This window comes from Pseudorca crassidens, chromosome 3, assembly GCF_039906515.1.
Source record: "Pseudorca crassidens isolate mPseCra1 chromosome 3, mPseCra1.hap1, whole genome shotgun sequence".
Classification (NCBI taxonomy): domain Eukaryota; kingdom Metazoa; phylum Chordata; class Mammalia; order Artiodactyla; family Delphinidae; genus Pseudorca; species Pseudorca crassidens.
This window is the reverse complement of record NC_090298.1, coordinates 57,201,475-57,229,346: the sequence shown is the minus strand read 5'-3', so window position 1 is coordinate 57,229,346 and position 27,872 is coordinate 57,201,475. Positions and strand designations below refer to the sequence as shown.

General features: G+C 36.8%; 2 protein-coding genes across 5 annotated transcripts in view; one reads left to right on the top strand and one right to left on the bottom strand.

Annotated features, from left to right (window-relative positions):
* TNPO1 (transportin 1) overlaps positions 1–21,185 on the bottom strand; it is an 85,247-nt gene extending 64,062 nt beyond the window's left edge. The window contains exons 1-2 of one of the 2 annotated variants that reach the window (XM_067730958.1): positions 21,026–21,167; positions 19,702–19,805 (exon numbers count right to left, since the gene is read on the bottom strand). Coding sequence is in view for 1 of the 2 variants with exons in the window: in XM_067730954.1 (XP_067587055.1) it covers positions 21,026–21,040 (15 nt within the window). In the remaining variant the exon portion in view is untranslated. Of the gene's footprint in view, positions 1–19,701; positions 19,806–21,025 lie in introns of both variants that reach the window. The other variant, XM_067730954.1, reaches the window with a different exon arrangement.
* A 33-nt stretch (positions 21,186–21,218) lies between these two features.
* Positions 21,219–27,872, top strand: part of ZNF366 (zinc finger protein 366) — a 335,604-nt gene continuing 328,950 nt past the window's right edge. For 2 of the 3 annotated variants that reach the window (XM_067730961.1, XM_067730959.1), the window contains exons 1-2: positions 21,219–21,660; positions 22,305–22,458. The gene's annotated coding sequence lies outside the window, so the exon portion shown is untranslated. The remainder of the gene's footprint in view (positions 21,661–22,304; positions 22,459–27,872) is intronic. The other variant, XM_067730960.1, reaches the window with a different exon arrangement.

Sequence of the window (27,872 nt, the reverse complement as noted above, 5' to 3'; positions counted from 1 at the left end):
CAATATTTGACAAGGGAGCCAAGAATACTCAGTGGGGAAAAGACAGTCTGTTCAATAAATGGTGCTGGGAAAACTGGATATTCACATGCAAAAGAATGAAACTGGACCACCTTCTCACTCCATTTACACGAATAAAATCAAAATGGATTAAAGACTTGAATGTAAGACCTGAAAACATACTTCTGAAAAACACAGGCAGTATCCTCCTTGACATCAGTCTTAGCAATATTTTCTTGGATCAGGCAAAGAAAATAAAAGCAAAAATAAACAAATGAGATTCATCAAACTAAATTCCTTTGGCATGAAAAGGCAGCCTACTGAATGGAAAATGGTATTTGCAAATGATGTATCTGATAAAGGGTTAATATCCAAAATATATAAAGAACTCATACAGCTCAACATCAAAAAAACCCAAACAACCCAATTAAAAAGTGGGCAGAAGACCTGAACAGACATTTTCCCAAAGACATACAGATGGCCAACAACACTGAAAAGATGCTCAACATCATTAATCATCAGGGAAATGCAAATCAAAACCACCATGAGATAACACCTCAAACCTGTTAGAATGGCTATTACCAAAAAGAACAGAGATAGCAAGTGCTGGTGAGGATGTGGAGAAAAGGGAACCTTTGTGCACTGCTGGTAGGAATTGAAATTGGTACAGCCACTATGGAAAATAGGATAGAGGTTCCTCAAAAAATTAAAAACAGAATTACTATATGAGACAGCAATTCCACTTCTGGGTATATATTCAAAGGAGAGAAAAGCACTATGTCAAAGAGATATCTGTATCCTCACGTTCACTGCAGCATTATTTACAATAACCAAGACATGGAACCAAGGTATGTGTCCACTGATAGAAGAATGAATAAAGAAAATATGATACACACACACACACACAGGAATATTATTTGGCTATAAAAAAGAAGAAAATCCTGTCATTTGTGACAACATGGATGAACCCTGAGAGCATGATGCCAAGTCAGATAGAGAAAGACAAGTGCTGTATGACTTACTTATATGAGGAATCAAAAAAACCCTTAAACTCATAGAGAGCAGACGGGCAGTAGCCAGGGGCCAGGGGAGGGAGGAATGGGTGAAGGTGATCAAAGAGTACAAACTTCTAGTTTTAAGATGAATAAATTCTGGGGATGTAATGTACAGTGTGGTGACTATAGTTAACAATACTGTATTATATATTTGAAAGTTGCTAAGACAATAAGTCTTAAAAGTTCTCACCCCACGTCCCCCAATTTTTTTTAACTTGTAACTTACACGAGATGATGGATATGTCAACTAACCTTATTGCAGTAATCATTTCTCAATATATACATATATCATTACGTTGTATATCTTAAACTTACACAATGTTATATGTCAATTATATCTCCATAAAGCTGGTAATATATAAAAAATAAATAAGACAGTTTTACTACTACTTCTACAAGAAAACAAAACACGTTGGGTTGGAATGTATGTCTTTCTGGTCCAATGTTTCTTTTACTTCAAACTGCTTCTTTAATTCATAGTTCATAAAATATTGAAGTATAATTAATTAAAAGAACAGCTTGTCTTAAAGTAACATCACTCTACACTGATTATTTACTTGATGGTTCATGTGTGGACATACATGCAAGATGGAGACAAATCTGTAGGTACCTTAGCAAGACTATAATAGCTCTTGCTAAAACGCTGGTAATGAATGATTAAAAACGTATCAGCACCAGGCAAGCTATTGATTATAGCTGCACTTACTGTATTTAAGACGATGGTAAAAAGGGCTATAATGCAAAGAGCCAAGTTTCCCATATAACACATCTGAAATTATAAGTAAAAAAAAAAAAAAAAAAGGTATGATTCTCTATTTTAGTATCTACTTTAAAGTGAGACATGCCTGTATAGTTGATAGGGAGCTAAGCTGATAGTTCTTTGAAAAATTAGATAGCACATGGGGACAACCATTACAGATCATTTTGGTAACCACAAGTATACTGTTTCATTACAGTTAGAGTCCTCCTAAAGTTCTGAAGTGAGAGGGCCCTATGAGTTTCTCATTCATGTCCAAAACTATCTTTGATTGTTAAAGTGTAATGGGCTGATTCAATATTTCACATTCATTATTTCATATTCAATATTTCAACAGAAAAAGGAACATAGCACAATGCTCACTGGCCAGGGCTGAATTGGTAAAAGGGTCAGAGCAGTTTAGACAGTAAAACAGAAAGGTGATAAGTGGTAAGTAGTCAGTAGGCTGATTACCATTAGTTTTTATCTAATCTTCCCTTTGTTCATTGAAATCTCACTCACACATACAGGGGCATATATCATTCAGATTTCAGCTGTGGGAAGACAGACACAGCAGAAAAAACTCATGAAAGGAAATCAATTTTTATTCAACACAATGTTAGTGCCTGAGCTGAATACTGTTCTACACTATTTTTGTTGCTAAGCAGGAAGATAGAGGAAAAGCATGGGCTCCAGAGTCATACATACAATCTCAGTTCTGCCAATTGTCTTTTTTAGGAAAGTAGCTTAACTTTCAGAGCCATAGTTTAGTCATCTGCGAAATGGTATTGATGAGAAGATTAACTGAGAATGTAAAATGATGCAATAGTAGGTACTTAATGTTCAATCCCTTCACACTTCACCCCCCCCCACTAAAATTATCATTAAGACACAGTTTTACTGATGATAGTTTGTATCGTCAGATAGAATTAAGATGAAGATTACTTAAATTATTTTTGTATGATCAAAGAATATGCAACAAAATGGGCTGTTTGACCTGTCATTTTTTTTTAATGACCTGTCATTTAAATGAGTTGATATTCTAAAGAAATAGAAAAATCAAAAGAGAAATATTGGAGGAATAGAGGAACAAAGAAAAGAACCAGAAATCAAGTGGTGAATATTAAATCAGATATAAGTGTAATCAGGCTGTAAAAATTTTGTAAGGGTGAAAACTAAGTAGGTGATTAAGGGCAGTCTTCTATTGTTTTATTACCATGACAAAGAAACAATGAGGCTCAACCAAGACTGACACATAAAAAAATTAATGAATATAAAACCTAGAAAAAAATGTGAGATGGTAAGGAAATCTGAGATTACACTAGACATAAAAGATAACACTAATCTCTTATACATACTAAGGAAGTGTTCAGTTTATAAGAATATACCCTTAAAAACTGAACCTTGGGTTGAAAAGCTTATTGTTATCTTATAAACAGAGACACTGAGTTATCTATCAGCCAACTAAATATCATGTTGTTATCACCATCCATCCCCCTCATCCCATGAAATTGGAATTTATCAATTCAAACTTTAACTGTAATTAGAAAATAGCGATCCCAACATCTTATCTCCAAAATGAAAACAGCATTAGACAACATCCCTATCTTGTTTTTTTAAAAATGGAGAAATCAAGACCCAGAAACCAACATTACAAATTAATTAAGAAAAATAATTTGATTTCCATTTTTAAAAACATAGTAACAACACCCAGTTCTATATTATAAGGTTCTTTTCCCTCTTTGTTTTTGCATAGTGCACTGATTTTCTGATAATTGTCAGTAAAACCAAAGGCTCTTTCTAAAGGAAACTGAGTAGCCTACAGCCCATGTCTAACCAACGGTTCTAATGGCAAGGTTGATACTTTGTGATTGCATTTCCTAAATGCAATTAATTAAACCAGGATTGGGCACCCAACTCTCCACATGATGAATCCCAGCACAAACAGATAAGCTAAGTCAATTGAATTTCCTTTCTCAGAAATATAAACAGGAAGTACTAAGATCATTTAAGCATTTACCAGTTCTCAAAGCAGAAGCTAAAAGGTCACAATGTGGTAGGCAAGTGGCCATCATTCGATTCCACACACATGACAAAATTATAAAGAGGCGGGAATTGTAAGCAAAAGCAGAAGAGAATGGACCAGCACAGAGAGGAAGCAAGGAAGCATTGAGCAAGATTACATGGTCCACCAGAGTGACAGTATCTGCTTCTTGGAGCTGCCTTGCTTCCAGATGGCTTTCTATTTCCACAAATGACTTTAAAAAAATAATAAATCTCTCCCTTTCTCTTAAGACAATCTGAATTAAGTTTTCTTCCTTGGAACCAGAAGCACTTAATCAGAATAGAAATAGTAAATAACTATTTGAATATATAATCACATAATTTTATATATATATAAAAATAAACTATTCCCAAAATGTATTTGCTTTAAGTAGAAGGAACTGAACTTTTTAGGGGCGTTCTCTCAGAACTGTAGGGCTCAGAACTAATGAAGGCTGATGACTATCATGTAAGTCAATTTCCTCAGACTGAACACCAGAGTAAATCTGAAAGCTGGCATGGAAGTCTCTGAGAGCTAGTGAGCATAATGAATACACCCAGATGGGCAAAGAGCAAACTGAATAGGAAGAATAGAGAAAGCCAAGAACAAAGCCAGCTGCCAGTTCAGGTGTGCACCCTCTTTACAGACAACAGAATTCCTTACACATCTACTTCTATTCCTCCTCTCCCTTCTCTTGCCTTTTTCAAATTATATTACTTTGGTTCTGAGCACTGGCCATCACTGCCTCTGCTGCCATCAAGGGAAAAATAAATGCCTCAAATTCATTTTATTAACATTTATACTAATGGGATATGTAGGGACAGTAGTAACATACCCTCACTGTGATGCCAGCTTTCAGGTAATACTTGCTTCCCAAGACTCAGTTCACATCTCAAAGGACCTAAAACATCTCTTATCATGATTTCCAGGAGGCACCACTGTTTACAGATATGGTGGATAAACACACGCTTTATTTGAACAATTATAGAGGGAGCTCCTAGCATATTTCAGCAATACAAACTTAGGCGATCCAACAAAACAGTAATACGGTTGGCCCTTTCTATCCGCTGGTTCCACATGCCAGATGTGGAAGGCTGTCTGTTCTACACCACTTTATATAAGAGATTTGAGCGTTGTGCATTTTGGTACGGGTGGGGGTCCTGGAACCAATCCCCTGCAGATATCAAGGGACAACTGTACATTAATAACTTTACTTATGTGGAACACTAATTTAGAACCAATAGATAACAATTCACAAGAGGAAATACAACAGTAAACAAACATGGGAAAATGCTGAATCTTACTAGTAATCAATAAATGTAATAATGAAGTAATGTTTTTAGACTAATTAGCAAAGATAATTTTATAACAATATCCTATGCTGCTGAAGACATGATGAATCAACTCTAACAAATTACTGGTGGTAGTGTAAACTAATACAACCTACTGGAAATCAATTCAGCAATCTATATCAAGAGCTATTATCCATTTTTATACCCTTTGTCCTCATGATTATATTTCTGAGACTGCATCCTAAGAATCTTAATTACAGAAGAGAAAGCATTATTCTCGAAGATTTTAACCCAGGAGTATTTCTAATACAACAATAAATATATGGGTAACTAAAACAACATTCAACTGAAAAAAGATAGTTAATTTCTGTAATGACATGGAAAATGTTTATGATCAGAAAGTGAAAAAATGATAAAAAGTTGTATGTAGAGAACAATTATAGGGAATTCCTTGGCGGTCCAGTGGTTAGAACTCCATGCTTTCACTGCTGAGGGCCCAGGTGTGGCCAAAAAAAAAAAAAAAAGAGAGAACAATAACAAATATGTAAAAAACATGTATAAAAAAGACAATTATTAAATGGAAAAAACTGGAGGGAAACAATGAAAAGCTCGCAATGTATTAGGATATTAAGATTATGAGTCCTTTTTTCTTTTCTCTTAAAAAAATTTTTCAATATTGTGGTTACATTACCTTCATAATGAAAATAAATAATAAAAATCTCCAACAGTATAATTACTTTAAGTCATAAATAGGGCAGGAGAAAAGACCCCGGAGAACGTAACTATATTATGGTATGACGCTTGCTACTCATAATAATGACAGAATTGTTAAAAAGTTTAAATTATACCTCTCCTGCTTTTTAAGGTGTGAAACATAGTTTAGAAAGTTTTTTGTGAAAATGCTTAAAGGTTATGGTACTTAAAGCGTTAAGTTTTAGTTACAGAAAAGTGATGCACTTGCAGCAACTTTTTCCCAGATCATGCCATTAAAATGAGTAGACACAATGACATGAAGATAACATTGAAAATAAGAGTATCTTCATAGTACTGGGGAAAAACACATTCAACCTTTGGAAAGCAAAAGAACTGTACCAAACCTTATACTAGAAAACAGTAAATGAAAACTGTTTATTTAAGATTAAAAAATTGTTTTATGATCCCAGAGACCTAGTCTCAGAGAAAGGCTGTCCTGAGAATTAGAGCACAGAAGTTTTACTTTTGCTTAGATAATGGGAATTATTTACAGATTCCATACTTGTGATTAGTTTTTTATTATGGTTTTAATATCTTATACGTATGGAGATATTTTTTAACAGTGCTATAGTAACAAATTAACGTTGAGACATTTAAATGTAAAGATATACAAAAACAGTAAGCCTACTACAAAATTTACAACAAGAATACCATAATTCTTTAATATAAAAAGAATTTCAAGCATCTCTCATCAACTTCCTAATTTTTCAAAACATCGATACATAATTCTGGAAATATCATTTAAGAAAAAAATCAATAAATAGCTCAATTAAACCATACACTGAACTAGAAGAAAAAAAATCCCACAAAAATGTAAAAGCCAAAAGCAAATTAAAATGAATTTTACCTTAGAAAAGAGGATCTACAATTCTTCTACAACAGTTCTTGAGACTTCTGTACTAGTAAGTTCTATTGATTTTCCCAATAATTATAACTATAAATATTTTAAGCAAAAATTACTAATGAATAAGAAAATTTTGACTACAGAAATAAATAAATGACCATATACCACAAATAATTTAAATTTGTCATTTAGCATATACTGAACTGAAAAAGGCTGGAGTTCTAGTACTTTTCATTTTGTTAGTTATTTGTGTCATTTACTATTTCACTCTTTAAGAAAATAAATCATAAATCATTTAAGTCATTTAAAATTAAGATCTTCAGAAGTCAGTCAGACAGTTTACATGTGGAATCTAAAAAAATGGAACAAATGAACCTACTTACAAAACAGAAATTGAGTTACAGATGTAGAAAACAAACATGGTTACCAAGGGGGAAAGGGTGGGGAGGGATAAATTGGGAGATTGAGACTGACATATATACACTACTATATATAAAGTGTATAAACTAATAAGAACCTACTGAATGGCACAGGGAACTCTACTCAATACTGTATAATGACCTGTATGGGAAAAGAATCTAAAGAAGAGGGGATATATGTATATGTATAACTGAATTACTTTGCTGTACAGCAGAAACTAACAACATTGTAAGTCAACTATACTCCAATAAAAAAAAAACAGAAAGAAATAAAATTAAGATCTTTAGAAAATAAATGAAAACTGTTTCATTTAAGATAAAATAATTATCTTAGAATCGTCCACAGATTCTTCTTAATATATTTTTCTGCCTAAGGAAGCTAATGTAATAACTAAGATAGGGTGGGAAAAAATGCTTACAAATTATAACTTGACACTAATGGTATAGCTCTGTGTGTCTATTTAGTCTATGAGATGGATACCATCCATGATCATACACTTATAACTGGTAGACACAGCAGTCTAATGAACTGCCTTAAAAGTATACACTATTTCTACTACACTAAACTGATTCTTAGAAAAATAAATTCATTTATTATAAAACAAATTTTTCCTAAATCATTTTCCTGTGGTAGGGTTGGGGACATAGAAAGCAAAATCTTTGTCTTAAGTCATATAATATTTCAATTTTAGAAAAAATGTCACAGGCCACTAATCCATATTATTTACAGTTAATAAAATACATAGTCTTCATTTAACTCTTCATTATATACTCTTACAGGAGTAATACGCATATTCTAGAAGGAAGAAACTCCAGAAATTAAATCAATAAGCAAACATTTATTCAGCACTTGTAATAAGCTGGATTTTATAGCTGGAAACTACAAATACAATAAAAGCCTGGAAGGAGAGAGATGAACTAGGAAATTCCTAAGATTTTTTTATGTTATTCAATTCAACAATTCAATATGTGGCTAAGGTATTTTGATAAGCTTGATTCCAAAGCATTTGAGATGTATGGGAGTTTGTATTTCCCAATAAATAATAATTCCCAAATGATAATTTTAACTGAAATCACAATTTTGTCCTGGTTGCTGACAGGACAACTCTACTAGAATCTCACTGGTGAATGTGTAGATTCTGTTTTACAAATAAAAATACCTGCCGTGCACCTTATCAGCAAGTAACAACACCAACACAAAAGCCCCTAGCCCACTGGGATGTAAGGTTAAAATAAAGCTAGGCTTTTTATTAGAGCCTTTTCCTTTTTATGCTTCAACTTTTTATTTCTCTACTGGCTCTTAACCTTCCCCATCAAATTCCTACATTAAGTCTTAAACTACTATACCACTCTCTTGATTCTGAGCTTACTACCTGTGCTAAAACAAGACTCCAGAAAAACCTCCTACCTTTACAGTTTCTCCACCGTTTCATCCTTGACTTACGGTGGGGTGGTGTCAGACCAAGGGAAGGATGACATGTGGGGAGGCGAAACAGACACTTCAACTCCCAGCCGCAGTGTAACCTCATGGGACAAACTGCCCAGGTCTTTAAGTCTTCTGTGCCACAATGAGCCAAAATAACATCAGGAAAAAAGGCGTGTCAGAGATCTGGGGCTCTTGTCTCAGTTCTTCTCTGCACAAAGAACTGGCTGGGCAATCCTGTACGAATCATTTACACTCATTTGGTTCATTTCCTCATTTATAAAGCAACTAAAGACCATGCTCCTTTTCAGCTTCTAGAAGCAAAACATTTAGTAAATAATGAGTCTGGTCATATTCTACATACAAAAGCCAGCCTTACTTCTTTTCTTTATACTTGCTACTGAAATTCTCCAAGTCTTCAGGGAAACTTGTGTTCAACTCAATTGTTCAAGTGTAGTTCTGGGACTACTAAATTACCTGAGTGAGAGCTTCATGTCATTTGATTCTTTCAGCAAATATTTGGGCTCCTGTGAAAGGGCACAGTACTGCACCAGGTTTAGGTCATTTCTTACCGAAGTTATTCAGTAGTAAGAACAATCTTTAGCTGAAAATGTTATGTACAAAAATTTTCATCACAACTTGGGTTTCTACCCAACAGAAGTCTTTACCCATTATCCCCTCAAAACTGTGTAACAGAAAACTGTGTAACAGAAAACTGTATAAAACATTATTGAACTAAAAATCCAATGGAGCATTCTAATTCCTGCTCTGGAGCATCTGTGGTTTCAATGATTCACTGTTTAACGCTCTTTTCCTAAATTAAGTCTCCTAATATTTTCTAATAAAGGTTTGACAAGCAGCATTTTTTTTTTTTTCCTGGTACGCAGGCCTCTCACTGTTGTGGCCTCTCCCGTTGCGGAGCACAGGCTCCAGACGCACAGGGTCAGCGGCCGCGGCTCACGGGCCCAGCCGCTCCGCGGCATGTGGGATCTTCCCGGACCGGGGCATGAACCCGTGTCCCCTGCATCGGCAGGCGGACTCTCAACCACTACACCACCAGGGAAGCCCAGACAAACAGCATTTTATGAGCTGAAACATATATCAGGACTCTTCAGTCCATGTCCATATATACTGTCAACTAAACTTTACCACAAAAGAATTAACCCAAGTACTTCATTTTACCTTTCTAAACAATCAGCAGCAGTAACTCTGAAAACATATCATTTATACTGAAGTCTGGTAAAATTTACATATGAAGTGTAAATATCTTCACTTTCCTTGTGCTTTCCTTCTGCCCTGATGCTCATCAAGGTGACATACTACACTCTGATCCACCATTACAAAGAGTTATAATCCAGATCTAGAAGTTTAAAATCATCCTTTTAATATAAGAATCAGTGCCTCTGATCTATATATTTGACTTGTCTGCCCACTTCAAACATGGAATTTCAGATTTTTCCAAGCACTACATGGGAGGCACTGTTGTATAGAGCTTAAGAGTACAAACCCTGGAGTTCCTTGGCTTGACTTTGAGTTCTTGCTCTGCCACTTATTAGTCATGGAAAGAATCATTAACCTTTGATCTATAAAATGATATAATTAACAGTACTTCTATCTCACGGGGCTGTTATGAGGAGAAAATGGCAAAGTTCCATTAAAAAAAAAAACTCTTTGTCTAAAAAGATGACAACTAAAAGCAGTATAAAACCCTAGACTGGATCCTGTACTGGAGGAAAAATGTTATAAAGGATGTTACTGGGACAAGTGACAAAATTGTAATACAGATTGTAAAAAACTAAATTTCCTGAATTCGATAACTATATGTGCTTTCAGAAGAGAATATCCTGGCTCTTAAGATATACAGACTCAGGTTAAGGAGTAGAGGGGCAAGATGTAGGCAACCTACTCTCAAATGATCAAAAAAATAATTACTTGTGTATGGGGTGGGTGGGAAGAATGTGGCAAAACGTTAAAAATTGGTGGATCCAGGTAAGGGGTATATGGGAGTTCTCCCAATTATTCTCACAACTTTTCCCTAACTTTCAAATTATTTAAAAATATCTTTAAAAACCAGCTTTGACTCCATTTACCCTCCACTACTGCTCAATTTCTCAATTTCCCTTCCATTCACAGAAACATCTTGAAAGCTATGTACAGTCACCATGTCCCCCTCTTCACTCCACTCCTCAGAGACTGAGATTTCCTTGTTGCCAAACCAAATGATTTCTTCTTGGCCTCATCTTAATTTCTCCACAGTGCTGAAAATGGGCAACAATTCCTTCACCTGTTAGCCTGTGGCATCACATCTCCCTTGGTTTTCCTTTTACTTCACTGGCTGCTCTTCGTCGGTCTCCTTTGCTGGCTCTCCCACCCTTAAATATCCCAGGCACCTTTCTCCTATCTACATAATCTCATCCAGTTTGTGCCACTGAATAGCTCTCTGAATTTCAGACTCAAGTAACCAACACCTTATAAGACATATCCACTTGTTTGTTAAATGGGTATCTCAAACTTTGCTGACTAAAACAGAACTCTTGCCCATCCCAAATCTGCTCCTCCTCCAGTTGCCTATTATCACTAAATGCAGTTATTACGGTTCATCCAGTTGTTCAGGCCAAAATACCAAGGACTCATCCTTGATTTCTCTTATATTCCACATTTAAACCATCAGTCAGTACTGTCAAAATATGCCCTTAAAATATACCTTCAAAATATACTCTGAATCTGACCATTTCTCACCCTCTCCACTGTCTACCCCAGTCCAGATACCATTTTCTACAAAAGCATGGTCTACTACATTTGGTTTCCCAGCCTTCTCTTTTGTTCACTTACAGCCCCATTCTGAGACAAAGCAGCAAAAATGATCAAGTTAGAATTGGAATTAAATCATGTCTTCTCTCCATCAAAACCATCCAATGGTTTCTCATCACACTTAAAAATAAAACCTCATATTCTTACCATGGCCTACAAAATTGTTCCTAATGTGGGGTCCTCCCTACTAGCAGACTCTGCCCCCCCCTTTTCCACTATGTTCCACGCTAGTTTTCTTGCAGTTCCCTGATGTTGTTATGCTTTTTCCTACTTAAGAGTCTCACTTTTGCTTGTTCTTTCTTCAAATATTCATATTGCTCACTCCTTCTCATTCGGATTGCTGGCCAAATATGACCTTTAAGAAAGGCAATGTTCTCTTCCCTCTCTCTCCACCCCATTACTCTCTATTTCTTCTCATTGCTTTAGTCAGTACCTATTTTTCCCCCTTTCTCTTCATTAAAAGTATCTTTAAATGAAAAATTGATGTTACTGCTTCTCATCGTATAAAAAAAGTAACCAATACAGATGAAATTCAAGTTCTCTTCAAGTACCTCTCCTAATCCTGGTCTCCTCCCCAAAGGTACTCTAATATTCATTTGATGTGTATCCTTACAGAGCTGTTTTTTGCTCATTTAAATCGTATGTTTCTGTCGAAATAAAAAGAATTTTATTTCTGTTCTATAAAAACTCATCCAAAATATGCCTTAGCTTTCCTACTCATTGTATATATAGCTCTATTTCATTATAATTTTATACCATTACAAGCAATTCATTCATTCAACAAATATTTACTGAGTGCCTATATTCTAGGCACTGTTCTAGTTATTGCAAATAGAGCAATAAATAAAACAAAGATCTTTGCCGTCCTGGAGCTTATTCATGTGGGAGGAGAAAGACAATAAACAGAATATTTAGTGCTAACTTCCCTGCAAAGGCCCAGAAGGTAAATATTCTGGATTTTGCAGACCACCTTCAGGCCAAACAGTAAGAATAGTCTGTTGTATGTTCTCTGTTTTTGTTTTACAACCCTTAAAAAAATGTAAAAACCATTTTTAGCTCATAAGCTGTACAAAAACAGGCCACAGAGCAATGGAGCTCTAGCTTGCTGTTTCCTGCTATAGTGTGTTAGGTGGTGTGTGCTATGCACAAAGTAAAAAAGAATCCAGGATAAGGGGGATGGGGGGTTAGGATGCAGTATTAAACAGAGTGTTTAGAGAATGTGAGATCTGAGCAAAGACCTGGAGGTAAGGCCAGTGAGCAAGGAGGAAAAGTGGTAGTAGGAAATGAGGTCAGGGAAGTAAGGAGAAAGGGGCGTGGGCTGGGCAGACTATGTAGAGCCTTGCAGTCTACTGTAAGGACTAGATTTTCTCTGAGTGAAAGGGGGAACCATTGCAGGGCTTTGAATAGAGGAGTGACAGAGACTATCTTAATTTGTGAAAGGTTTGCTCTGGCTACTATGCTGAGGGAAGACTACTGGGAGGAGGGTAGGGTAGAATAGGGAGACCAGGTAGTAACCTATTTAAGTAATCCCGAGATACGATGGTTGTGGCTTGGACTAGGGTGGTGGCAGTGGAAAAGGTGAAGCACGGTAAGATTCTGGATATATTTTGATGATACAGAAAAAAACTGGTCGCCCTGAAGGAATGGATCTAAAGTGTCAAAGAAAAAGCAAAGTCAAGAACAACTCCAATATTTTAGCCTGAGGTACTGCGAGGATGGAGTTGCCATTGACAAACCAAAATAGGGAAGTCTATGGGTAGAGTAGGTACTGGGGAGGAAGTTTAGGAGGTAAGTTTTGGACAAGCTGAGTTTGAGGCCTATTGTTAGACATTTAGGTAGAGATGTTGAATAGGCAGTTGAACATGTAAGGAATTAGGGAGAGAGGCTAAAGATCTAAATTTGGGCATTGCTAGCATTTAGATGGTAATTAAAGCCATGAGACTGAATGAGATTACCAATGGACTGAGTATTTATGAAAAACAAAAAACAAGGATCGAGCTCTGGGGCTCTCCAACACTAAGAGGCCTGTGAGAAGAAAAGCAAAGGAGAATTACAAGGAAGCAGGCACTGAGGTAGGAGATAACCAAGGGTCTAAGTATCCTGCAAAGCAAAGAAGAAAGTGTCTCAAGAATAAGAGAAATAGCTCTGTCAAATGTTGCTGATAGATCAAGTAAGATGAACAAAATCAAGATGAACATAAGATGGACATCTGGCATTTGGCAACATGGAAGTTACTGGAGAAATTAAGGAGCTGTTTCAGCAGGAATGGTGCACTGGCCTGATTGGAGTGGGTTTAACAGAGTATGGGAGGAGAAACCTTGGCAACAGCAAATTTAGACAACTCTTTCGGGGAATAATGGGGCAAAAGGAAACCAAAAATATGGGGAAACAGGTGGTGAAGAGTGGATCAATTTTTTTAAGATGGCAGAAATAACAGCTTGTCTGTTTGCTGACAGAAATAATCCAGTAAAGAAAAAAATTGATGTGGAAGGACAGAAGCTGAAGCAATTCCTTGAGCAGATGATAGAGGAGAAAGGATGGATCTAGTACAAAAGCACACAGAAGAACATAAAACAGTTCATCTAAGATGAAAACCAGGAAGATAGCAAGTACTGACACAAATGATGGTAGTTCATGGGGTGGTGGGAGTGTGTGGAAGTTTTCTGATTGCTTCAATTTTCTTAAAATAGGAAGCAAGGTCATGAACTGAAAATGAAGATGGGAAAAGTTATATTGGAGGTTTGAAGAAGATATGAAACAGTTATTGAGGGAAGTAGGAAAGTGAACAGACTAGGAAAATACAGTATAATCAACAGGCAGCATTAACAAGTAATGTGAGGTATGTGGTCATATGTGGTTGTGTGTTTCCTTCCAGCCATACTAAGTTATATAGGGGCAGGCACAAAGAAAGCAGAGAGTTGGTTTTAACCAGGGTATGGTTCTACTAAACAAGCAAAGAACAAGGGAGCTATCCAAAGGAGTGATTAACCATGGAATTTAAACTGAGTAAGAAAGGGAAGTAAAAACATCAAGAGGGTGAATAGCAGGGACACAGTAATAGGATCAATGGACTGGCGATTCCACTGGGGTAAGAAGAAGGTTGGGGCTGAGATACTAACTAGAAGGAGTGAACTACTAAAAAAGGAAGTATGGTCAAGGAGTAGAAAACATGAAATGGTAACCATAGAGGGCCTGTAGTTATTGACAATGCAAGAGGCTATCACTTTGGGAGTGAATGACTGAGATAAGATAGAACAGATGGGAAGAACACTGGAGGGAAGATCAGGTATACTCATTTTAATCTCAATATAAAGACTGAGATGGTATTAGAGAGAGAGGCAATGAGCCTGGAGCTAAAATAATTAAGAAATGAGGAGGAATGACCTGAACAGTTAGCAGTTGACAGCAATCATGAAGGGTAGTAGTCACATAATCTGATGACACAATCCAAAACAGGATTTTCAGGGAGCAGGGAGGGAGAACAGTAGCTAGGTTGAGACTGGATTTTGTGGATGACGGACTGTAAATTCCAGTGGGCACAGTAGAAGAATATGAAGAGTTGTTAAGCGGTTTCAAAAAAAGGAGACAAATATAGACCTTTTAATGATTTAGAATGCAGGAGATAAAAGGTGACCTGGGCTTCCCTGGTGGTGCAGTGGTTAAGAATCCACCTGCCAATGCAGGGGACACGGGTTCGAGCCCTGGTCCGGGAAGATCCCACATGCTGCAGAGCAACTAGGCCCATGTGCCACAACTACTGAGCCTGCGCTCTAAAGCCTACGAGCCACAACTACTGAAGCCCGCGCGCCTAGAGCCCGTGCTCTGCAACAAGAGAAGCCACCGCAATGAGAAGCCTGCGCACCACAACAAGAGTAGCCCCCGCTCGCCACAACCAAAGAAAGCCCGTGTGCAGCGACAAAGACCCGATGCAACCAAAAATAAATAAATTAAATAAATGAATTTTTTTAAAAAAAAGGTGACCTGGAAGTCTGGAGGTTCTGTGGCAACTGACAAAGATATTTTTGAATATACATGATTCCTGATATACCCCTATGTTTCTCTAAGAAATGGAAATTGCTTAGGTCGAAAATGTTTTTACTTTAAAATTAAAATGGCTATACTGATTTATTCAATGTTTGAGTTTCCCTACAATCTTATCGATACATACTAGTAAAACTTTATCACTTTTGCCAATATGATGGGTAAAAAAAAATTTCACTGTTTTATTTTGCATTTCCCTATTGGTGGGGTAGAGCATTATTTCATGATTATTGGCTAGCTGTACTTCCTCTTCTATGAATTTGCCCACTTAAAAAATTGGATTCTCTTCTTAGTTTATAGCACCTAAAAATAACCTATTTTTCTATTTCTCTGCTCTTAATGAATCACACAAATCAACGCTGCATATTTCTCATTTCAAATCTTTCAATGGCTCATGCTAGGGCAACACAAGGCTTGGTAGGTACCTCTTCCTGAAATCCTTCTAGTATATACTTTAAGAGATTCTCTACTTAAAGCCCACCAATCAAATCTGGCCACACCTATTAGTTTCCATATTGTCTATGGCTGCGTTTGCACTACAATGGCTGAGTTGGCCTACAAAGCAGAAAATATTTACTGGGTGTCTCCTCAGATTCATATCATAAGAGCTTTATCTACACTTCATTGCACCTTTTTGTTTACATCTCTCTCTCTACAGTAGTATCTAAATCTCTTGAGGACAAGGGACAATGTCAGCACTAAAAATGCTTACTGAATGAAGAAAGGGCACAAGTCCTTCATAATTTGGCATGTTTCTCATCACTTTCCTATGCTCTAGCTAAAATAAACTATATTTTTACCTCATTAAGTATTTTTCAACAACATTTCTAATGGCAGCATAATGATCAATGTTTTATATTCATTTACTTACAATTTTGATGGATACCACCTATTCCTAATCACTTATTTGTATCTATTTTGTACACTCACAATCTGCTGAAGTATTTCTCTCCCCTAATTCCTTCCCTAGTGAAGACAAGAGCAATGGAATCTTGGCCTTTCTGGGATCAACCTTTTCATCTATGGTGGTTACTTTGGCACCTGACGTTTCAGGGACTTCACTGATAATTATTTCACTAATGGCTTCAGAGTGCTTCAAAGTCAGTTATAAAACACGACTCAAAAATTTTTTTTTTGCTTTAGTTTTCAGTATAAAATTAATCTCACACACCTTGTTGGTAGTCTTATTCTCCTTAACTTGTACATCTCAATTATTTATTTATTTATTTATTATTAAGATTTTAGTTTTACTTTGCCAGGGGTTTCACTAAACATATTTTTCAATATAGCTATTTACTGGGCCTTTCTCACTTCTCTTATACCCTAAATTTTTTTTTTTTTTTTTTACAGGCTCTGGACGCGCAGGCTCAGCACCCATGGCTCACGGGTCCAGCCGCTCCGCGGCATGTGGGATCTTCCTGGACCGGGGCACAAACCCGCGTCCCCTGCATCGGCAGGCGGACTCTCAACCACTGCGCCACCAGGGAAGCCCTCCCCTAAATTTGATGGATTTGTTTTTTTCTCCTCTATCTGTGTTGAGGTCTTTACAAAGAGTGTTTCACCCACAAATGCTTGCTGCAATCATTTTAGAAACCAGCTTTATATATTCATTACATTCATTACATACATACATACATATTACATCTCATCCAGGTAAGGAGTTTTTCTTTCCTTTTTAAAATATACTTGGATAGTTAAGCCTTACCTGTTTTAACTTTGTAATTTACTCATTCGTTACTTCCAGCTCAGTTTCACTATCTCAATAATGTGATCTACAATCTACAGTTAACAGATCACTGTTATAGTGAATTATAAGATTCCTTTAAAGATTTTGTATTCATTCAATGTATACATATTTATTATAAGATTCTGAATATGTGTATCACATAAAACTTACAAAGTTTTGGGTTTTGTAATGAGGCAGATCTAGACTCAGATCCAGCCTTGAACACTCTTGAGTCCTTGGGCAAAGTACTTACTTACCGATACTTCAGTTCTCCCACCCAGTAAAATGGAAGTAACTCTCATGTGTAAAGCAACATAGGGCTAGGATAATGAGCATAATGTACATAAAAGTAACAATGTATGCTAAATGCCTACAAATGATGCCCAGTATGTTATACAGAAAAAAATGTTAACTCACTCTCTCTTCCCTCCTAACTCAAGCAAAAGGGCAATAAATGCTGTGCTCCTCAACTTAAGTCCCTTATTAAATTCCCTTAAGTAAAAGCAGTTTGGCGATATGAACCATGAGCTCTGGATGTTCATATACTCTGACTCAACACTTTCACTTTGGGAAATCTATTTTAATGAAATAATCTAAAACACAGAAACTGTTTTATGTATAAGAATGTTCACTGTAGTGTTTCTTACAACTGCAAAAAGAAACTTGCTAACTGTCCAACAGTAAAACGTTTACTTATGAGAAATTCACAAAAACATTGTGGTCATTTGAAAAGATGCTGATGAAATAATTTACTAGCAAGAGAAAGCTTATGGTGCTAGGTGAAAATAGCAGAATGCAAAATTGTTAATATTAAAGTCTCAACTGTGTAAAGATCAAATAAACTGAGAAAAAATATTGGAAGGAAAGGTATCAAAGGGTTTACAATAGTTACCTCATGGTCCTGATATTAGTGATTATTATTTTATGATGTTTTCTATAATACCAATGATCATGACGATGATAATAATAGCAGTTATTATGTATGAAGTGTTTACTACATGCCAGGCCAAGTTCTAAGAGCTTAGTATTAACTCATTTAATCCTCATAAGATTAATTCCTTAAAAGATGAGATAACTGAGGCACAGTGAGATGAAGTAATTTGTTCAAGGTTACACAGTTAATTATGGAAGGTGCCAAGACTTGAATCCAAGTAGTCTGGCTCCAGAGTTCCTGCTTCTGCTATACTACACTGAAAAGACTTGCTTTGTTTAAAAATTTTAACCATTAAAAAGGCACATGCCAATTCAAACCTTGTGGCCTTTCAGATATGAGATTTCTTTCAGCTTTCCTTCAGTTCTGAATTCAAATATTTGCTTTGCCATCAGGTGCCATTTTGGAATAAGATGTAGCCACCATTCCTGTATAGGTTCTATCAACTCCAGAAAATTCTAAGACAAATCTCCACCCCTATATCCTGTTCCATTATCTCATTTAACCACTGAGACTCTGGAACTCTTAACATTCTTACGTATTACACCTACTGACAGTACTTCAAAGAATTCTTCTAGTAAGGAGGTCTTAGAGCCAGCAAGGGTGGCTTCTAGAAACTCTTTCCCACACTAACACCCATCCATGTAACTACAATTACAGTTTGTAGTTGTAATTGTAGTGGTAAATCTACAGTTACCACTTTTGCAAACATTCGTCTTCCATTGTAAAGTTCTCACCCTCTGCCACCCAGGAGACCCCTCTTACCTGCCAACACTCACCAGATAGCTACCATAGCACGGGCTGAATGGAACCAACTAAGAAAGATTTTCAACACCTGGGGAATTTAACTGTCTCTCATCCTCCTTTCTGAAGGTGGCATTATTCTCCACTGTTTTTAAAAACTTCATCAGTTAATCAATCACCTTGACTTCCTCAGCTTTCTCACCCTTTTGCTGGTAAACCAAATTGTTTTTTTAGGAACAAGGTCTTTTTGGCACCAATACATATTCAAATATCAATTCCAGGAAAAAATATTCATAATTTACACCCTGGGCAATAAAAATAACTTCCACTTACTGCTGTGTTCTTCTCTGCAGTTTACATTTGCTAAATTTATTTCATTACGTATGTCACTTGGTTTGGCTTCCTTTATAACCAAATTCCTTTTCTTAAAAACAGTATCTGCAGAATCCAACATGGTTGACTGCAAGCAATTCTTCTAAACATAGTACATTTATATTTCAATGCAGTTCATTTACAGTATTTAGAAAAACAGACTCATGAGATGGCTTTAACATTATATAAAGAAGAAAAACTAGTCATAAAAACAATGAATACAATAACAAGTGTTGATAATGGAAAGATTTACAACCAGAATCATACATATTTTTACCAAAAGCTTATCCTGCTCACAATATGTAATGATAATAAGCTCGATTACCTTAAAATATTTTTATAGATATTTCAGTGGGAGGAATTTAGTAATTCCCTGAATATCTAGGATGAAGATGTAACTACATCAAGGCTCATCTGGTGGGGGCCCCTTTTAGGAAAAAGAAAATGGAGCACTAATAGTTCATTAGGCTCCCATTAAATTAGGTGAAGTAAAAACCGTACTGCCAAACTTACACATTTATGCGTTGCATATGCTGAGGAGTAAAGAAGAAATCTGCACCTTCAAGCTAATATTTCTCTTTTGCAGTTGCAAGTTTTCAACTTGGCGGAGTCACTCTCTAAGAAGAATGGGGTGCAGGAGGGAGTGAAAGTGGAAAACAGAATCATTTTCAAAAGACGGAATCCTCCCCTGCTTCATTAGGCATAACTTATTTACCATTCTAATATGAAAATTTAATAAAACAGAGAAACTTAAAATCCAAAAGTAACTTGTTATCCTAATAATGAGCATGTCAGGACAGCCATTTTACAACCTTACAGTTTCAAATACCTATTCCACGATACAATTTGTATTTTAAAAACATCTTTCCTTTAGATTAAAAAAAAAGAAAAGCACCATTTATGCACTCATCATTGAAGTCATGAGCTTCAACGCAGGATCGTTACTGAGCTTCTTAATACAACTGTCAAAATCAATTTGTGGATAGTCTCCAACTTTAAATTTCTACATTTTTATCTGCTGAAGAACCGAACTGATTAGCGATTGTTAAGATAACGGACTTAAACTGTAAGCAATCCTTGCAAAATCCAGTTGATTTTTAAAATCAGGAAACAAATAACAGGCGATTGTTTTTGAAGGATGAAAGCCATGCCCAAAACAGGTTGACTGTGGCGTGGGTCCGCTTCTCAGCAGCAGTTCCCTGTGGCGCGTTCGCGTGAGAGAAGTACAAAAGGGCAAAAGCGCAAAAAACACAAACCCACGCAAAACCCGTACAGTTACAAACATTAAAATTATGTACACATGTCGTGAAACCATGAGTCCCCAAGTGTAAAGAACCGCCTGGAGAAAGCGATCAGCCAGCGGAGTGTGGTGGCGATGGTCTGTGTGGACCAGGGACACCCGGGCAGAGGGGGCCGGGCGGGGACAAAGACCGGGCATCCGGGGCAGCGCCCGACAGTGCCCAGAACCCTCGGGAAGCAGGTGTCCCACGGCAGCGACTGCGGTACCCAGGACCCTGAAACGCCGCGGTTTAATGGTCGGGGGCAAAGGCTCCCCGAGGAACACACCCTCTTCCCACCGCTCCTAACGGGCTTCAGGCCCTAACCTCGGACACCTGAAGAGCCGCCGCCAGCCCCCTGTCCGGATCCCCAGGGACGTCCGGGCGGGCAGCTGTTGGGCTTAGAACCGCGCCGCCGCCGGGCTCCAAACGGCAGGGCGGGCACCGAGAATGCTGCGGCGGGTCCGGCGCCTCTCCCCGCGGCCCGTCAGGCAGCTTCCGAACAGCTTGCCTCCGTTCCCGCCCTTCAGTCCGGGGCCGCGCACCCTCACGCCACCTACCCGGTCCCACACCATCCCAGAGGCCTCCGGCACTCGGGCCCTCTGCCGAAGCGGCGTTGCCTCCCCTCCGGGGCCTGAAATGGCTGCGGAACAAAGAAAATCTGGGCTCCAGCTAGCGCCGGTCTGATTGGGCGTGGGCGGGGCCTGCCGCTGGAACGTTAGGCGGCTGTCGCCTTGGCAACGGCGGCGGGGCTGGGAAAACCGTGGCCGGGGCTTGCGGGGCCTATGGATCTACGCCCGGCGGCGCGTGGCAGCGGTTTCTAAGCCCGCGCTGCAGCCTCGGGCTTCGGCGCGCCGCCGGGCTCCCGCTCGCGCCCCCTGCGGCCGGCGCGCGGGCCCGAGCCTGTGGCTCGCTGGAGGAACCCGCACGGACGCTGCTCCGCCCTGTGAGGCCTCGACCAAAATGGCCTGTAAGTGTGGCTGCCTCCGAGCGCGACGACCCTACCCCAGCCCAACTTCCATACCTCAGGACCACCTCCAAAGTGACAGCCCTTCCCTGGGAGCCTATTAAACACCGAACGTGTCGCATATTTCACAATAATACAGTTCCATCGCCGCTGGTAAAAAATAGAAATGGCTTCAGTGGATAGATTCGGTGGACGGTCCTCTGCTAATATTGCAGGATAGCTTTTGAGGTATGCTGTTTCTAACACATCAACTGCTTTGTAGGTGAAATTAAATGCCTTCTAAAATTAGGTTTTACGTCTCCAGGCGTGTATTCATATAAAACTAGGTTCTTGCTCTTAGAAATAACAAGTCCTCCTCTCCGTAACCGGCCATCACGAGAAATTAAAATGTCTTCTATTTTCCGAACAGAAAATAATTCAAAATGAGAGAGGTAGACTTTTTATATACTCAATTATAATAATGGTAGTGAATAGATAAAAGCAGTGCCCTTACCCCATAGTATTCTTCTATATAAATTTACTATATGTGAATATTTTAAATTTGCATCGCTAGATAATTATTTCCTAGGGTGATGATGCCGCTGATGATATTCTTCCTCACATGGTCAATGTGTCAAAAGGCCAACAGTTTTGACTATCCTACTTGCAAGTGCTGTATATATTATGTTTTGAAAATGTGTAGTGATTGTTGCCTTCCAGGCATATTCTAGATAAAATTAGAGTACCAATACTAGGAAGTGATTTTATACTGAGACATCTTACTTGTTAATAAACTTGTTAATAATTTTCGTTTGCAACAACAATCATTTTACGAAAGAACAAGTTTATTTAACTTAAATTTTGAGTAAAATTTAAAACGACCATTTCTCCAGGACATGGAAGCAACCTAAGTGTCCATAGACAGATGAATGGATAAAGAAGATGTGGCACATATATACAATGGAATATTGCTCAGCCATAAAAAGAAATGAAATTGAGTTATTTGTAATGAGGTGGATGGACCTAAAGTCTGTCATACAGAGTGAGGTAAGTCAGAAAGCGAAAAACAAATACCGTATGCTAACACATATATATGGAATCTAAGAAAAAAAAAAAAAGTGAAGAACCTAGGGGTAAGACGGGAATAAAGACACAGACCTACTAGAGAATGTATTTGAGGACCCGGGGAGGGGGAAGGGTAAGCTGGGACGAAGTGAGAGAGTGGCATAGACATATACACACTACCAAATGTAAAATAGATAGCTAGTGGGAAGCAGCTACATAGCACAGGGAGATCACCTGGGTGCTTTGTGACCACCTAGAGCGGTGGGATAGGGAGGAGATATGGGGATATATGTATATGTATGGCTGATTCACTTTGTTATAAAGCAGAAACTAACACACCATTGTAAAGTGTGTCCAATAAACTCGTTAAAAAAAAAGGACCATTTCTGTCATTAGGAAATTGAACATGGCAAGAAAAAAATTTTAAATAACTAAAATATTCGTAATTATGATTTTAACATTTTCTGATGGTAATTCGATAGCAGTTGAATACAGTAGTGTACAGCAAAAAGAGGCCCCCCAAATAGGAATAGATTACCAAGAAAAAAATCTTAATGTAAACCTTCCTAAATGGTAGTTCAGTGTATCTGCAGGGATATGTGTCCAAATAACAAACAGGGTTTATTTCTGCATTTGAAAATTTCCATCATGGAATAGGGAGCCTTGTTCTGTACAAATGAGAGTGTATGTGGTATCTGTATTCTACTTTGCTAAAGAAAAATAACAGGAATACTTTTTAAATGTGTAGGAATAGCAAATAATGACCGATGTAAAGAACTATTGATTAAGTAATTAGTAAGGAATTCACCTGATTAATAGTTTGGAAATAATTGAAATGGATTGGAAAGAAGTGAAGTATTATTTAGTGTATGCGAGAGGATTTATTGGCCAAAATTTTTTGAAAGAAAAAATATTGATTACCAGTATTTTGAAATTAAGACTAGGCAAATTAAATATCCATTCTTTTATAAAATTTAAATGAAAGTGGATTAAAATTTTAATATAAAATAGTTCTGCAATGAAGAAAGAGATACTTATACATGTAGCCTTTTTATCTTTATCCTTTAGGTTAAATTAAAAATACATGTTTTAAACAGTAAATCTTCTTATCATTAGCAAGGATTTATTAACACAGCTTATTTTAGTTTATATTTCCTGTTATTTGTTTTCTCTTGGCACAGTTTGTGCATGAAGTAGCAGCTACCCAGTAGTGTTTTCTCTTTATACCCAAATACAGGCCTGCAATGCTTATGTGATAAAACTTTGAAGAATTGTCAGTACTTTTTAATGATATATACTGAAATTAAAAACAGTAAATAAACTTTGAGTTTAACTTCAGAACGTATTACAGATATCTTATATTTTAAATTTCTGTATTAAAATTTGTTTCTTAGGTAAAAAAATTGACCAAGATAAAAATCAAAGAATGGTAGAAATTACAAAATAGCATTAAGGGAGAAAACATACCTATAAGCTTTCACCTTGGAAGGAAAAGATGCTTACTCTGTAGGATGTAGCACTGTCAAAACAAGCATGAAGCTGGGAGGCAGAGGGCTTGTATGTACTTGCAAACACTTTCAGTTCAGTCCTTCTGAGCTTCACTTTCCTTGCTTTAAACAGGATTAAATATGAAAGTATATTAGGAGCGCATTAGCAGAGTGCCTGGCAGATAGTTAGAGGGCAATAAAAGACAGTATTACTAGGTATTAATATGTATAAAAGAGCAGATATTTGAGAAGGAGGAATGGTTATTGAAAAAATAATAGGACTGGAAATCCATGTTATTAAATAAATTAAGTTAAATAATAATTAAATAATTAAATATTAAATAATAAATTAAATAAAGTTATTAAATAAATATCTTTAATAGTAAATTATTAGTGAGTATATAGAAACTCAGTAAGAGAAGTGAAATAATCTATTAGATACAGGTAAGCTTCTAAAATAGAAAACTTCTAAGAAATGTTGTTTCCATCTTATGCTTCTGGAAAGTTGGGAATTCTCATTCATTCCTTTACCACTAGGCAGTTTAAGGAATTGCCTTCCATTGAAATATGTTCAGATTGGCAATAAGGAAAAAACATTTAAAAAGTAATTATTTAGAGGAATTTAATTCAAATATTGGAAGAGGACAGTTGTAGTCAATATTCAGAAATGTGTATATAATCTATAAGCATTTCTCATTTAAAGCAAACCCAAGATATAGTTTGAATGTACAGAAGAGATACACAAGGGAACTATTATTAACTAGGAGAGGATTAACTTCAAAGTTCCTTTAACTATTAATATCTCCTAGTGATTAAAATATGATTCTATTTATAGAAAGGTCTACTTAGACTTCTGCTTCTGGGAAGATGGAGTAGACCTACTTTTCCCTCTTCCTCTCACTAAGTACAATGAAAAACCTTGAATATTACACATAAAACAAACATAAGACTCTGAAAGATGGAGAGAAGACAGACCATCTAGGGCCCTGGAAACCCAAGGAACATGATGGGTAGTTCCCTGAGTTTTCTTTTTGCCTCATATGTTCCAGACTTGAAACTGAAGAAGCTGGCTACCTGGAAGTGCCAATGGTACAGACAAAAAAAGGCCCAACAAAGTATTGCTCTCTTTAGCTGAAGGACCAGTAAAGGGGCAGTATAGCAGATAGAAAACATTTAGACAATAAATGCTCTACTCCAGACAAAAACTATGAAAAAAACCCAAATGTGACACCCCCCCCAACTCATGCCAGCAAAGGTCTGGTGCAGAGCCTAGACTTCCACCCTCAGCAGGCTATAACAAGGTGCCCCAAACCCCCTCCCCTCTTCTCGTGTCAGATAAAGTTAAGTAGGGAATTAGAACTTTCATCCCACTAGCCAGTAATGAGGAGCCTCCCACCTTGGGTGTCAGTGGAGGCCAAGTGGGGAACTTGGACTTCTCCCCCAACCTGGCAGTAATAAGGTGGTGTATGCTCCCCAACCCCACTTCCACTTGCATTGCTGTGTCAGAAAAAGCCAGCTAAAACAAAAGATTTAAATAAGATCTAAAATCTCATGGCACAATATCCTAAATGTCTAGATTTCAATTGAAAATCGATTGTCATGTTAAGAACTAGGAAGATTTCAAACTATATAAAAAAGACAATAAATGATAAAACCAAGATGATAGAGATGTTAGAATATCTGACAGATTTTAAAGCAGACAAAAATGCTTCAATGAACAACTACAAAAATACTTGAAACAGAGAAAAAATAGAAAATCTCAGCAAAGTAGTAGAAGATATAAAAAAGAACCAAATGGAAATTTTAGAACTAAAAAATATAATAATTGGAGTAAAAAACTAAGTGGATGGGTTTAACAACACAATGGAGGAGTACAAGGAAAGAATTAGTGAACTTGTAGAAAGAAAAATAGAAATTACCCAATCTAACAATAGAGAGAAAATAGATTTTAAAAAAAATGAACACAGTCTCATGGAGTTGAGTGACTATAACAAAAGACCTAACATTTGTGTCATCAGAGTCCTGGAAGGAGAAAAGAAAGAAGGTGGGGCTAAAAATACTCAAAGAAATAATGGCTGAAAACTTCTGAAATTTGACAAAAGACATAAACCTACAGATTTAAGAAGTTGAGCAAATTTTCAACAAAAGTGCCCAAACAACTAAATGAGGGAAAGACAGTTTTCAACAAATAGTGCTGGGACAACTGAGTATCCACCTGCAAAAGAGTAAAATTGGACCCCTGCCTCATACCATATACAAAAATTAACTCAAAATGGATCATAGAACTAAATTTAAGAGGTAACACTGTAAAATACTTGGAAGAAAACATGGAAGTAGATCTTTGTGACCTTGAGTTAGGAAAAGACTTCTTAGATATGACATCAAAAACACAAGCAACAAAAGAAAGCACTAGATAAATTGGACTTCAACAAAATTTAAAACTTTTGTGCTTCAAAGGACACCATAAAGAGAGAAAGTGAAAAGACTACCTATCGAATGGGAAAAAAATATTTGCAAGTCACATATAGGAGACTTTTTCTAGAATAAAGAACTCATATCTCAATAATAAAAAGACAGATAACCTAAATAAAAATGGGCAAAGAATCTGTATAGACATCTCTCCAGATAAAATATACAAACTGCCCGTAAGCATTTGAAAAGATACTCAACATCATTAGCTATTAGGGAAATGCAAATCAAGACAATGAGACACAACCTCACACCCACTAAGATAGCTATAGTGAGAAGCACAGATAATAACAATATTGGCAAGGATGTAGGGAAGGGGGGGGAGATGTAAAATGCTACAGCTGCTTTGGAAAACAGTTTGGCATTTCTTCAAACAAACACAGAGTTACCATAACATCCAGCAATTCCACTCCTAATGGAAATGAAAACATATGTCTACACAAAGCTTATGAACAAATGTTCATAGCAGCATTATTTGTAATAGCCAAAAAGTGGAAACAACTCAAATGTCCATCAATTGATTAATGAATAAACAAAATATAGTATATCCATATAATGGAATATTAATTGGTATTTAAAAAATGAATAAAGTACTAATACATGCTACAATTTGAGTGAACCAGGAGGACATTTTGCCAAATGAAAGAAGCCAATAGAGAGGACCATGTATTGTATGATTACATTTATATGAAATATCTAGAATAGGCAAATTTACAGAGACAGAAAGTAGATTAGTAGTTTCCAAGGATTGGAAGAGGGGAAATAGAAAGTGACTACCAGTATGTATCAGAGGTTTCTTTTGGAGAGGATGAAAGCAGTCTAAAATTGGACAGTGGAGGTTGCACAACCCCATGAATATACTATAAAGTTTACTTTATGGTAAACTTTAAAAGGGTGAATTTTATGGTATATAAATTATATCTCAGTAAAGCTGTTATTTAAAAAAATAAGACAAATGAAACCCAAATAAGCTAAATCCAAAAAAAAAATCCATGCCAAGACACATAGTTCAAGTTCTAAAAATTCAAAACAAAGGAAAAATCCCTGAAAGCTTAGGGAACAAGAAATGATGCCTTACCTATAAAAGCTTATATGAACGACAGTGAATTTCACACCAGAAACCATGGAGGCCAAAAGGAAATAATACTGTTTTTCAAGTGTTGAAAGGAAAGAACTATCAACCCAGAATCCTATATTCAGCACCAATATCCGTTTAGGAATGAAGGGAAAATCATGACATTCTCAGATAAAGGAAAATTAAGAGATCTTGTCAATAGCAGACTTTTTCTAAAAGAATGGCTAAGGGAAGTACTCTAAGCAGGAAGGAAAGTATAGAAGAAGGAATATAGGAACACGAAGAAAGAAGAACAGATTGAGCAAAAATACAGGTAAATATAATAGGTTTCCCTTCTTCTTCTTGAGTCTTCTAAATTATATTTG